We start from the raw sequence: 15,341 nt of genomic DNA, 5'->3' as shown, positions 1-15,341 counted from the left end.
GAAAACTAGCACCCACCGTAAGTCATTTCTTTGTCAATACTATTCAGTACTATGGTTTTAAAAATGCTGTTTCTTTGTAAATTAAGATCAAGGTATAGTAAATAGTGCTAACTCAAAGGCAATCGGATTACTTACTCGCATTCAGAGCCAACATCCAGTAACAAACAGATGGTATCACTTCCATGTTGCTTTAATTCTTTGAGCAAAAACTTAGCCAACCAGAAAAGAACTAATTAAACAGCACTCTAATTCAGAATTTGTGTCACTGCTAACACCTAGTGCATCCTGATTTGCAGTCAAGCTCTAATTAGTGACGCCTCAACAGTTCCAGCTTGGATTGTTCTTGCAGTAGAAAGATGAGTAGAAAAGAAGAATTATGTCCTTCTCATTCCCTTTTTAAGTTTCTCCTCCACAATATCCTAAACCTTGCCAGTCACTGCTCCTTACAAATATTTTATATTGCATTCATTTGCTATTCAACATCATATAGTAATGTAACAATTATATAAATTGTTTAGAGCTTTATAATTAAATGGGTATGTTATGCCATTTCATTAAGTTGCATATAGCAGTAATGTAGGTCTTGAATCATATTTTATTAATTACATTTTTTGAGACAGGATGTGTTTGTCAAAGTGAATTTGTCCATTAATCCCTCTTTTACAGGTGATGTCTGTGAATACTTTTTCTGTGTTAGTATTTAAATACTTTGAGTTCTTTAAAACTTAAAATTCTTGTGTTCTGATGTTTGACTATAATGTGACATTTTTTTATTGTATCAACATTATAAAATGATGCTCACTAAGGTTTATAATATAGGAACTGCAAACACTCACACTAATGTTCTTTACCAAATGACATTCTCACACATAGGAAAATGTTTACATTAGTAAAGAGCTGGTCAGGGCTGCCTGTGAAGGGATGTGTCGGAAATGTACAGTATACATTCTCCTCTGTGAAAATTGAAAGAAAAAATATACAGTAACTGTTATGTGTCAGACCTTTTCTGAGTGCGTTCAGTTCAAATGAGCTTTGATTGGAAAAAAAAATCTAGAAAGTTCACCTTAGCATTATCTTAAACAATGCACCATGTTACACTATTTTACTCTATCCAGAAGGCCTTTGATTATATCTGAAATACCTGTATCATTATATATAATATATATACCTGTTTGATATATATATATATATATATATATATATATATATATATATATATATATATATATATATATATATATATATATATATACAGTAGAGTCTCGCTTATCTGACATAAACTGGCCGGCAGAACGTCGGATAACTGAAAATGACGGATAATGGGAGGTGTTAAGAAAAAGCATATTAAAAGTCAAACTATTTAATAATTTTACATATTACGAACCTCGGTTCACGAACGTCTCTGGACACGTACAAATTGGGTTATGACCAAAAAGTTCGCCAAACTTTTGCATCTGTTCACGACCACACACTAGGTACTGTATATGAACGAGCCAGTTTCCCTTTCGGTTTGTGCACGCCGATGATTTCCGCACGTGTTCAGTCTCTCCCTGTGCATTCCCTGTGCAGCAAGAGAGAGAGAGCGCGCGAGAGAGAGAGAGACACAGACAGACAGACACACACACACACACACACACACACACACACACGCACGCACACATGAGAGTGACACACGCACAGACACACGCAAGAGAAAGAGAGACACACGCGTACACACACACACACACACACACACGCGCGCGTTTGAGAGAGAGAGACACAGGCACACACACACGCGAGAGAGACACACAGGCACACACACGCGCGCACACACACACACGAGCGAGAGAGACACACGCGCACACACACGCCAGAGAAGGCTGGCCACATAATCCACTGTAATCATGTTTTATAACAAAACAACAGAAAAATTTAACTGAAAAAATGAACTTAGCAACCAAAAGTAGACTACACTCACGCTCGCAACTTACAGTTGCTGTTGCCGATTGATGCGTTTTTTTTTGGGGACGTCGGATAATACAGAATGTTGGATAAGCGAAGGTTGGATAAGCGAGACTCTACTGTGTATATCTGTATATACTATATATATATATATATATATATATATACTGTATATATATATATATATATATATATATATATATATATATATATATATATATATATATATAATTTTCCCTAAAATTATTAGGTAAAGCAGATAAGTCATGTTTAGAAAAAATAAGACAAAAAGTTTTATGTGTAAATTCTATAGTACATTAGAGAAATGCTGAACATGACTTTTATGTTATGACATTCCAAATTAACATTTACAGGCCCAAAAAGATATCTTGAAATGATTGATAGATTTGGAAAATGCATGTTTTAAGATAAATGTATTAAAGTTGTCTTAAATACAACTTGATATTTTAAAGCAAATTGGTGTTCATTTTGAAATACCTGAAATGCAATTGGAATGAATTTCACCCAACTAAAAAGATGAACTGCATTTTAAGGTACTTAACACTCATTCTGAGATATTTTTAAATGTTACTTTGACTTATTAGTGACCTGCTAGGTAGCTTACATTAAAGATTTCTGGTTTTTCTGTGCATATTAGAAAGTTTTTCTAAAGACAATGTACCAACTTCATATGCGAAGAACCATTCCCAAGATGAAATGGTGCTTTGTCAAGCAATGGTTCCATGAGGAACCACATAACTTGGTTCAGAAGCACAAAGTGCCATTCGATACCCATTATTTTTAAGAGTGTATGTGAACCTTCAGTGCCTTTCCTCTCTATCTGAACCTCTCGTAACCGGTGCGTTCCTTCTCAGACTCTTTATCATTCCAAGACACCACAGTCACTTCCTGTCCACTTTTCTACTTCCCATCTTTGAATTTCAAAGCTTGAAGGTTACTCTCAACATGTCTCCTACACTTTTTCTCTTCCTTGTGTGTCTCATACTTGCACTTCCTCATTTAAGTGTATCACCAATGTCAAACTGACCAATGAGATTGCTGTAAGGGACCACACACACACAGACCTTAGTGTTTTATTACATGGTAGATTATCAATTATTATGGGTGTAAATGAAATACACCCGCTAATATTCCAGAGCCGTTATCAAAACAGAGCCGCCAAATCAGAATAATTAGCAGATGTTGTCCCCTTGGGATGTAGAAAGTAAATAAAAGAAATTTTAATTTTTATAAATACTTCTATATAATTTAAATGTAATCTATACAATATTTACACATTTACATAAATATGAGATTTCGCTTTAACAAAAGTAGGTCTACTTAGCAAAAATATAATAAATGAAAATATTAAGTCTAAATCTGTAAACTGTTACAGAACTAGCTTTTTTCATTTTTTGTTACCTTTTTCATGAAGAGGAAAGGGGCCATTATAATAACAAATATAGTCAAACTGTCAAAGTCAGAATGGTGTATGTGTTGGTTTATTAATGAAGGATTGTCACTTTAAAAGTGTTTTCTAAATCTTTCTCAAAGGTTGTGACAAACCCAAGTTACATTACAATTTCATTGCATTGTCAGAAAAGCAACAATCATTAAAAGTAATTACTAGATGACATGTAGTATATATTGAAAATGCTGTCTGCATATTGATCTGTGTCATGATATTGCAGCAGTCCATATAAAAACAAATTTACTGTATACAGTTACTCATCTAGAATGGATTGAAGTATAAGTAATAAATAAAGACCTCAGTATTAACATTCGCAGTGCACCATGCAATACTCTCTGTTATATAGATAGATACTTTATTAATCCCAAGGGGAAATTCACATACTCCAGCAGCAGCATACTGATAAAGAACAATATTAAATTAAAGAGTGATAACAACGAAGGTATAACAGACAGACAGTAATTTTGTATAATATTAACATTTACCCCCCCAGGGGGAATTGAAGACTCGCATAGTGTGGGGGAGGAATGATCTCCTCAGTCTGCCAGTGGAGCAGGACAGTGACAGCAGTCTGTCGCTGAAGCTGCTCCTCTGTCTGGAGATGATCCTGTTCAGTGGATGCAGTGGATTCTCCATGATTGACAGGAGTTTGCTTAGTGCCCGTCGCTCTGCCACAGATGTTAAACTGTCCAGCTCCGTGTTTACAATAAAGCCTGCCTTCCTCACCAGTCTGTCTGGGCGTGAGGCATCCCTCTTCTTTATGCTGCCTCCCCAGCACACCACCGCGTAGAAGAGGGCGCTTGCCACAACCATCTGATAGAACATCTGCAGCATCTTATTGCAGATGTTAATGGACGCCTGCCTTCTAAGGAAGTATAGTCGGCTCTGTCACTCTTGCACAGAGCATCAGTATTGGCAGTCCAGTCCAATTTATCATCCAGCTGCACTCCCAGGTATTTATAGGTCTGCACCCTCCGCACACAGTCACCTCTGATAATCACGGGGTCCATGAGGGGCCTGGGTCTCCTAAAATCCACCACCAGCTCCTTGGTTTTGCTGGTGTTCAGTTGTAAGTGGTTTGAGTCACACCATTTAACAAAGTCCTTGATTAGTTTCCTATACTCCTCCTGCCCATTCCTGATGCAGCCCACGATAGCAGTGTCTGCAAACTTTTGCACGTGGCAGGATTCTGAGTTGTATTGGAAGTCTGATGTATATAGGCTGAACAGGACCAGAGAAAGTACAGTCCCCTGTGGTGCTCCTGTGTTCCTGACCAAAATGCCAGACCTACAGTTCCCGAGATGCACATACTGAGGTCATGCCATTTGCCATTTGGTATGGGATTTGTAAAAGCAGTGTTAATGTTTGTGATGCACTATCTGCTGGAATGACGCATGCAATATTTTTTCTTACTAAAAATTTTGTTTTGAGCCATCTTTTGGAATGACAGAGACATACCAACCATATAATCTGACACGCATACTTTTGTTAAGGTGGAATCATTTTCATCAAGTTTTAATGGCTCCTTTAATTATATCTGCATTTCGTCAACGTTTCCAAAATTCTGCAGTTACTATGATGGACAGATTACAAGAAATATATACAAGAAATTCCGTAGTCCAAGTATGTTTGGTTTTTAAAGGTTTTAGTGAAATTCAAGGCAAAAACAGTTCATATAAAAATGAAGAGAAATATTGATAGTACACCAAAAAATAACTACTCACTTTTGATGTTTCAGTTTCAGGATTACATATCCAAATTGTGTTTCTTTTTTTAAGTTATTGTATTCATTACTATTGTAGCATGACACATGGTCAGAAAAACTGTATGCCCCTATACCTTTCTGCTTGCAAACAGTCAGTCTTTCTATGATTCGGTATTTTATCTGAGTTTATTCTACAATGACGTCACAGAGATAGTATTTTGAGTGCTCCGTTAGCATGTTAGCTTATAGGGGATAAAGCAGGACCTTAAATTATCTATATATTATCATACAGTAGTTAAACTAACATTCTGTTTTAGCTAGGCAAATGCTTATGTGAATTTAATGTGAACATTAACTTATTGTGATTGGCCCTACACTATTGTAACAATTAGTTTCTAGAAAACAGGATTTTACAAAAATTGACCAGGTTTTGAAAAGATTTTACTATTTTACACTCCCAAATGTGAGAACAATTTCCAGTTCTTTCCAGTGTGTATGCTATAAAGTCAGGGCTTGGACACATTAATTCCTTCCACCATCCATTTTCTGAATCCAGTCCACCTAACACAGGATTGAATATTGCTGGATCCTATCTCAGCAACTTTGGGTATACAGTGATACCTTGAGATACGAGTGCCCCAGCGTACGAGTTTTTTGAGATACGAGCCATCACTAAGTCGATTTTTTGCCTTGAGTTACGAGCCAAAATTCAAAATACGAGCCATCAAAGAGCTTGTCGCCACACATTCTGAGGAACTGACGACAGTGGAGTCGATGGAACTACAGACGCAGCAACATACAGAGGTTCTGCAGGAGATCGGTATCGCGGAGGAGGTTATCTTTTAAAGTGAGATAAAGGAAGTGTTTTTGTGGGAAAAAGTTTCAAACTTTAAAGAAAACAAACACCCTAAAAAAGTTACAACTGATCCCGCAGCCGCGCTATTTAATGACACTTGCCTAACACTTGACTTTATTGAAAACAAACACCCTAAAAAAGTTACAACTGATCCCGCAGCCGCGCTATTTAATGACACTTGCCTAACTCATTTCAGAAACATTCTAAAGGGGAGGACTAAACAAAACTCCATAGATAGGTTTCTATTGAAACGCCCTGTGAATGAAAGTGAAAGCGTGGCAAAAAAAAAACAGTGAAGAAGAAAATTAAATTAAGCAAAAGTGAAGTTAAAGAAAAAAAAAATTACAATATGCTAATCAGCTTCGCCAACATCTGTTTATTTCTTTAGATTCTCTTTTATGTATTAGGTTTTATTTTGTTTGTATACAACATTTGTTCATTATAAATACATTTTTCTTATGTTGAAAACATTTAACAAAAAATTGAGGTGGTTTTATGTGGGCTGGCACGAATTAATCTCAATTCAATTAATTTCAATGGGGAAAATTGATTTGAGATATGAGCATTTTGACTTACGAGCCCGACCACGAAACGAATTAAACTCGTATCTCAAGGTATCACTGTACAAGCTAGTAGTCTACAATAAAGTGAAATTTTATGAAGAAAGTTCCCAGTTCTTCTCCAGTAGTTCTTAGGAAAAATAACTTGTCTGACACAATCATAAATACTGCCAAAAAGATAGTGGGTTTGTGCTGTCCTGTCCAAATAATTTACGGTTGTCAGCAAGTACAGGAACAGCAAGAAAGAATGAGAACATGAGGGAAACACTACCTACACAAAGCAATGCAGCTTTGTCTTAAAATAGGAAAATAGTTTAATCTATTAATGATAAACTTGCAGCAAACTTGTGCAAAATACAAGAAGAGGTGAAGTACCTTAGGAGCAATTATGTATAAAATTCATTGATGCATTAATGTGATGGCCTGAATGCAACCTTCAAAACCCTGTTAAAATTATTAAAAAATGTTAGTTGTTTTGCACATTGTAAACTTGAAATCTAATCTTGTTTCTTTGCCTTGATGGGTAGCTCAGGGATGCACATGTTTTACCAGAGGCCATTACTCCAGTCATGGAGTTGCAGGCTCGGCTGGAGCAGGAGAGAAGACTTCGACAAGAGGAACAGGAAGCTTTCAATAGCAGACTAATGCAGGTATTATTCTTCTAAATTGTTTAATTGTCTCTAGAAATAAATATATATTCCTCTTTTTTGTGAAGATTAAATACATCATATGCAAAAATATAAGAATTTTGCTCTCAGTGCTCTGGAACCAGGAGGCGTTCCAGCTACCCAAACACATGACGCAGGCAGGTTCTGGACACAAGTTGCCAATAAACAACAGGATTTATTCTGTTTCCTGAGAAAAACTTCCCTGACAAGTGTTTACCACAACACAATCACAGTTTAGAACAGCACACAGCAATACAACATTCTCTGTTTTTGTCCTCTATTTCTCTCTCTTTCTTTCTCTCCCTCTCTTCGTTTCTCACGGCCTCCTATGCTCCTTTATGCAAGCTTTGTCCTACTCCTCCCGACTGGCTTTCGGATTTGAGGCAGACAGCTCCTTTTATGTTACACCCAGAAACACTTCCAGTATTCAAAAGCATTTCCGGATGAGGTGTTAGCCCGACAGAGTAGGGCTTCCTAGTCCCTGCTGCTTCCCCTGGCAAAATCCTCAAAACCCAACAGGGCTGAGTCAAAGAATTCCATTTCCCATGATGTCCTGTGGGAATCTGTGGCACTGCTACAACCCAGGGGGGCTGCCATCTAATAGTTCAGGGGAGACAATGCTCATTTCTTGCTGTCTCTCCCTGTCCTTCAAGGTTAAGGGGCAAATTTCCTGGCCATCCCTCACATATGATCTTACTGAAGAAAGTAGTCTGACTTATCATCGGCCCCCGATGGTAACTAGTAGCAAGTCCTTATCCTCTCAACATATGCTTTCATCAGTAGACATTATTGGACATTTCAGATTTGTGAATTAATAATCGCTCTGAGCCCTCACATCAGTTAGAGATGGTACTTTTGTCTCAGGTTGTCAAAATTGCAACACTCTTTAATGTCTCCTTAGAGACAAAGTCAGATAGGAGAGATTGTGTTGGTTTGGACATGTTAAGAGGATACAGTGGTGTGAAAAACTATTTGCCCCCTTCCTGATTTCTTATTCTTTTGCATGTTTGTCACACAAAATGTTTCTGATCATCAAACACATTTAACCATTAGTCAAATATAACACAAGTAAACACAAAATGCAGTTTTTAAATGATGGTTTTTATTATTTAGGGAGAAAAAAAAATCCAAACCTACATGGCCCTGTGTGAAAAAGTAATTGCCCCCTGAACCTAATAACTGGTTGGGCCACCCTTAGCAGCAATAACTGCAATCAAGCGTTTGCGATAACTTGCAATGAGTCTTTTACAGCGCTCTGGAGGAATTTTGGCCCACTCATCTTTGCAGAATTGTTGTAATTCAGCTTTATTTGAGGCTTTTCTAGCATGAACCGCCTTTTTAAGGTCATGCCATAGCATCTCAATTGGATTCAGGTCAGGACTTTGACTAGGCCACTCCAAAGTCTTCATTTTGTTTTTCTTCAGCCATTCAGAGGTGGATTTGCTGGTGTGTTTTGGGTCATTGTCCTGTTGCAGCACCCAAGATCGCTTCAGCTTGAGTTGACGAACAGATGGCAGGACATTCTCCTTCAGGATTTTTTGGTAGACAGTAGAATTCATGGTTCCATCTATCACAGCAAGCCTTCCAGGTCCTGAAGCAGCAAAACAACCCCAGACCATCACACTACCACCACCATATTTTACTGTTGGTATGATGTTCTTTTTCTGAAATGCTGTGTTCCTTTTACGCCAGATGTAACGGGACATTTGCCTTCCAAAAATTTCAACTTTTGTCTCATCCGTCCACAAGGTATTTTCCCAAAAGTCTTGGCAATCATTGAGATGTTTCTTAGCAAAATTGAGACAAGCCCTAATGTTCTTTTGCTTAACAGTGGTTTGCATCTTGAAACCTGCCATGCAGGCCGTTTTTGCCCAGTCTCTTTCTTATAGTGGAGTCGTGAACACTGACCTTAATTGAGGCAAGTGAGGCCTGCAGTTCTTTAGACATTGTCCTGGGGTCTTTTGTGACCTCTCGGATGAGTCGTCTCTGCGCTCTTGAGGTTTTTGGTCGGCCGGCTACTCCTGGGAAGGTTCACCACTGTTCCATGTTTTTGCCATTTGTGGATAATGGCTCTCACTGTGGTTTGCTGGAGTCCCAAAGCTTTAGAAATGGCTTTATAACCTTTACCAGACTGATAGATCTCAATTACTTCTGTTCTCATTTGTTCCTGAATTTCTTTGGATCTTGGCATGATGTCTACCTTTTGAGGTGCTTTTGGTCTACATCTCTGTGTCAGGCAGCTCCTATTTAAGTGATTTCTTGATTGAAACAGGTGTGGCAGTAATCAGGCCTGGGGGTGGCTATGGAAATTGAACTCAGGTGTGATACACCACAGTTAGGTTATGTTTTAACAAGGGGCAGTTGCATTTTCACACAGGGCCATGTAGGTTTGGATTTTTTTTTCTTCCTAAATAATAAAAAGCATCATTTAAAAACTGCATTTTCTGTTTACTTGTGTTATATTTGACTAATGGTTAAATGTGTTTGAATATCAGAAACATTTTGTGTGACAAACATGCAAAAGAATAAGAAATCAGGAAGGGGGCAAATAGTTTTTCACACCACTGTAGATGCTGTGTATATTGGGAGAAGGATGTTAGGGATAGAGCTGCCAGGCAAGAGGAAAAGAAGAAGGCCTAAGAGAAGGTTTATGGATGTGGTAAGAGAGGACATGCAGGTGAAGGTTGTAACAGAACAAGATGACAAGGACAGGAAGATATGGGAGAAGATGATCCGCTGTGGCAACCCCTAACAGTAGCAGCCAGAAGAAGAAGAAGAAACCAGTTGTGGAGAGTCCATATGCGAATACTCTGCCCCATATGGATAAGACCCTGCTTCAGTTTGCAGTCAAACATATTATTGGCCTATGAATGTAAAAATAAAATCACTGGATCATACAAAATTGTTTTTGTGCTTTTGCAATACTTACTTTGTTATCAACACAATTTTGTAACCTTAGCTTTCAGGATGCTAGCTACTACTTTATAAAGCCTGGAGATCATTGTGGGTTGCACAATACAGTACTGTGTACACCCAGAATTTATTTAGTATGGTAGACTGTCACAAAAATGGAATACCTCTTTTGGAAAACACCTTGGGTAATTTTGTTATTTAATATTAGTGCAATCTCAAGAGGTGACTCGGTAAACTGGAACTGCATCTGTCTTAAATGGATATATTTAGTATCTTTTTAGGTATTTGTTTTACGTTTGCACTTGTAACCTATTAGTTCCCATTTTAAAATCATCAGGCAGATGCCTTTCTTTTTAATTATGAAATAGAATTTCACTCAATAAATGGAGTCTCTGGGGCATGCAATTATGTTTTAATAGCTGATAGGCAGTTACCTGTTTTAGATTAAAAAAAAAAAAAAGAAATCCTGCTATTCACTTCTGTTTAGAGATGTAATTGCTTTGCACACCATAATGCATATTGAAAAAATAGTGTGGAAGACTTTCTGAAATAAATTAACTCTACAAGACTTACATTGTGCTACTCTCAACAAGATCAGACTTCTGAATGCCACAGGGTACCAGTTGGGCGTTTTCTCATCATAACTGCAGTGTATCTTTTTAGCCAAATAATGCTAAATGTCACAAAACAAGAAGAATTCTGAAATGGAAAGTGAAGTTACCCCTCATTATTCAAGATTCTTTCACAGAACCCTGCACCAGGAGATTTGAGAAACAAAAGTCTTAGAAATGAAAAGGAAGGTCAAAATGCCAAGAGATTAAAGAGAAATTAAAAGATATAAGCCCAATATGTAGGCTAAAACTCAGAGTCAAAAGAACACCCATTTAGTCCACTGCCATGAAGTAATCTTTTTAGATCATTTTTCCTAACATTGTGAATGTTTTTATAAAATCCAGAAACTTTACCTCGGCTTATTGTAGTCACATTCCCAAAAACCTGCTGTCAGTCTAATTAAGGATCTGTGAGAGTTGATGCAAGCTAATCTCATTTATAACAGTTACGCTCCATACTCAAGGAGAAATAGTCTGGCTTTACTGTGCAGCCCTTTTTCTTTGTTGAGTCCATAGCTCAAGAAATTCAATGTGTTTTGAGGGCCTATGAGTTACCATCTTGTTATTAGTTTGGTGTCCAATATTGCGGCCTCTCTGTGTATATCAAGAAAGCAAAGATGTCCTTCTACCTACCCCATGCATTGTACATCACTTTAATTATTTCTAGCACTTTCACCAAATAACTTCTCTCCCTTATATTAAATTATGTTCAAGTTAATTGTCACGTGTACCGAATACGATGCAATTCTTACACTTAATATCTGTGTGTTTAGCTTGGAATGAATTGGTTTGGTGTGGTGATATAGGTAGACTTAAATCGATCTGAGTGATTCACCAACATTATCTAGTTAGTAATTCTTTCTAATTGGAATGCCGGAGAGTGTTTGCTGCCACGCTGCACTCCATAATTTCTTAGTTTATAACTTTTTACCTTCTACAAGCTGTTTGTTCAAGTCAATGATAAGATATTCTACAACATTCATTTTAAATAGCAAATTATATCCCTCATTTACCTACTGTCAGATAATTCTTTTGAGCTTGGTAGTCTTCGTAGTGTATCAGTATAAGATGGTAGAAAGAAACACAATAGACTAATACTACATATGATAAAAATCTTAGCAGCTGTTTTTTCCTCCTCTTTAACAGCTTGAGGAAGAATACCGGAAAAATTTATTGCGGAAGGACTTTGAGGTCCAGAGTATGAGTTTGCAGAGTAAACTGGAAGAAAAATCGTGGAGCCAGGAGAAGACTGTGATGCAGCAGGAGTTACGGCTTTTCCGGCAAAACACATTTGTCTTCTACGTCAAGCTTAAGTGGCTTCTCAAGCACTGGAGGCAGGGAAAGAAGATTGATGATGATGAGGAAGATGACCTAATGGAGGTCAGAACTGTATATTGTACTCCGGCTGTGTAATTAAGTTCACTATGCAAGAAGTATGAATATTTTGAATTTGATTTCTGAAAATAGCAGCAAAACTTTTATCTTGTTTGATCAATTAAAAAACATACATGAATGGTAGGCAGGATCTGATTTCTGAAGCATATTATGTTTGTCAGCAACTTTGGGAAAGTTCAGTCAAGAGCAGGTAGAATTCCTTAGCTGAAGTAAAGTGTCTTCTACCCCTGGGGAGACAGTTTGTCATTGGCGTCCTCAGTTCTTTATTTCTAAGTCGCCGTACCCGGGTACAAGGTAAAAATGGTGCTGTTTCTGATTATGTTTGAGTGAGAAATTAATTGTTCTCTGGCAATTTAAATGAAGTTAGTTTTCAGAGTCTGGAATCTTTTTTAAAACACCAGTTGAAGATAGTCAGTCATTATCCATCCCGCTATATCCTAACATAGGGTCACGGGGGTCTGCTGGAGCCAATCCTAGCCAGCACAGGGCGCAAGGCAGGAACAAATCCCTGGGCAGGGCGCCAACCCACGGCAGGGAAGACACACCAAGGACAATTCAGGATCACCAATGCACCTAACCTGCATGTCTTTGGACTGTGGGATGAAACTGGACCACCCAGAGGAAACCCACAAAGACACGGGGAGAACCTGCAAACTCCACGCAGGGAGGACCTGGGAAGCGAACCCGGGTCTCCTAACTGCAAGGCAGCAGTGCTACCACTGTGCCACCGTGCTGCCCTCAGTTGAAGATTGTCTCTCTGTAAATGTCACTTTCAAGTTCTCAGATATTAACCAAGTTTATTGGGAAAGCTTGATTATATAAATTGTTTAGTGCATGAATAAGTCAGTATCTAAAAAAAGGCATTTTCAATAGCTACATTTCTGGTTAATCTTGTATTTTGATTATACATAAAGGAATAAATAATTTGTAGTAGCTATGAAACTAGTACTTTGATCTTGAAAATACCCAAAAAGGCAAGAATTGCAATGAAATACAAAATTAATGAGCCCTACATTAAACTCAGATTTACCTTGTGGTTTTACAGTTTTTAAGAAGCTACGGAAAGCCAGCACATTAGCATAAATGTCTTAACAAAACTCAATTTGCATGCAAAAAACTGAGTACAACTTCTTCAGTGAAAAAGCTGCACAGATCTCTAATAATACCATAGTGTGATGAATATGACATTAAGCTGAGTTTTGAAGGTTCCTCAAGTCCTACTCTATACCATAATACTTATTCAATGTGACTATACAGTAGTTCTTTGTGTGAAGAAAAACTTTTGGCAAAACATTAGTTTAAATATTGCAAAGTTGAATCAATTACTCTTTTCCTCTTAGGTAATAAGACCTTAACAGAGGCTTCTTTTTGTCTTTTTAACACTTATAAAAAAAAAACAATAAATGGATTATTCAACTCTGTGCAGTGTGACATATTGAGATGATGCAAAGTTTTTTGTTAATATGAAGGGTTCACAGGTCTTGCATGTAATATCAAAAGAAATGCGTCTCAGTTAAGCCAGCTCAGACCACTCCAAAGTGAAGTGTTGTTAGTAGGTCACATTGCAGAGATGAATTAACACTTGAGTGATGCTTTGTAAGTGTTCTGAAGAACCAAAGAAGCCTTTGTTAAGGTCTTGTTCCAGAAGAATAAATTAGAAATTGATGCATATTTGTACTATCTAAGCTAAAGTGTTACCATATGTTCTAATATTTGTGTGAAGTTTATCTTTATGAAGTTTCCAACTGTGTCCCCTTGTTTTTTTCTTTTTTAAACTCATTTTAAAATAACAAATTAGATCCACTGTACTATTGTTTCATAATTTTTAAAACTTCTGTCATGTCCCCTTTTAATCTCTGTTTGCCTAAACTAAAAAGACTCTGCTGTTTTATTCTTTTCTCATACATGCTCCTACGTCTTAGTCCTGTTATCATGCTAGTCGCTTTTCTCTGGACTTTTTCTAGTGCTGCTATTTCTCCTTTGTAAAATACAAAACAAAACTGCACAGAGTATTCCGGATATGGCCTTACTACTGTGTTATAAAGCCCAAATCATATCATGTAACAATATAAGACCACATACATTTTCCTTTGCTGCTTACAAAATCAGCAAAGTCTTACATAGTCGCTGAAGATCGGATTCTGCATACCGATCTTAAAAAGATCCTTTTAGCTTAAAAACTTCCAGCCACTGAATACAGTAGCTTTAGTAAGGCATAAAACTAAGCTATAGAAATATGAAAATGTCTTCGATCAAATCCTTCTTCCTTGCCATGCTTTCAAATGGCTGAACAAGAAAAAACATCTTCCTGCTTTTGTGCAATATATTTATAGTTTGGAATTAGGATTGAAGCTCACACACTTTTTGAAAAGTTGTGTGAAAAAAGAATGTTTGTTTTAATTGCTCTTTTTTAAGGTTTAGTCTTGCACTCCTTTACACTGCAAGATGCCCATTTTGGTCTCCTTCTTTGATTGTTACTTGTATGCAAGGCTTCATTATTCACTGAAGTTTCCAAGTCGTGCTGAAAACAATGGCTACAATTAGTACAAAAATCAAGTAAAACTATTTTAAACTAAAGCAAATAAAAAAATACACAGAGTGTCATTTTGGGCTTGCCTTTTGCAAAATGTCAGTTAACCTGATGTCCCTGTGACATTACTGATTCGAGAAAGTTTCTTCTGAGAACATCCAAAACAAATACTCCAATTTAGTATATAAAATTTGACCAAGATCTACACTAATCCATAATAACAGCAAAAGCTTCAGCTGCAAATGAGGCTTTAAAATATCCTGTCACCTTAGAAGTTGGCTTTACAAAAATCTTACTTTCAGATTTCTTTCGAAGTAAAGGAACCAGTTTCAAGATAAGCATTGCAATCATTCACTTGAATAGTCATTTAAGCAAAAGCTGCTTTCTTAGGATGAGTAGCTACGGTAAAAAGGCTGTTCTTTGCTATCTACTTTGAAAGCCGCTGCCATTCTCACAATCCAGCAACACTGATGTATGAAATTAACTTTGTTTTTTTATCCTGTTTCATGTTTTCAGGACATTTTTGTGTTCCGTTTTTCTTTTAATTTTATTTTTAATTTTGTCCTTTTAAGCACTCTTCTTCTTATAAGCTCAGCATGCTATACCATAATTACAAATGTGTAAAATAATTCTGTTGACAAATGACAAAGACAGAAAATTATATTTCCAAATATCTTAATAATTTGCTACT

General features: G+C 37.0%; 1 protein-coding gene across 5 annotated transcripts in view; it reads left to right on the top strand.

Moving 5' to 3' along the window:
- LOC120530354 (microtubule cross-linking factor 1) overlaps positions 1-15,341 on the top strand; it is a 243,001-nt gene that overhangs the window by 167,723 nt on the left and 59,937 nt on the right. For 4 of the 5 annotated variants that reach the window (XM_039754783.1, XM_039754782.1, XM_039754784.1 and 1 more), the window contains 2 exons: positions 7,061-7,183; positions 11,872-12,105. In XM_039754783.1, the coding sequence (XP_039610717.1) occupies positions 7,061-7,183; positions 11,872-12,105 (357 nt within the window). The remainder of the gene's footprint in view (positions 1-7,060; positions 7,184-11,871; positions 12,106-15,341) is intronic. The other variant, XM_039754786.1, reaches the window with a different exon arrangement.

This window comes from Polypterus senegalus, chromosome 5, assembly GCF_016835505.1.
Source record: "Polypterus senegalus isolate Bchr_013 chromosome 5, ASM1683550v1, whole genome shotgun sequence".
Classification (NCBI taxonomy): Eukaryota; Metazoa; Chordata; class Cladistia; order Polypteriformes; family Polypteridae; genus Polypterus; species Polypterus senegalus.
Note: the sequence above shows the minus strand (reverse complement) of the source record. Positions and strands in the feature narration are given on the sequence as shown.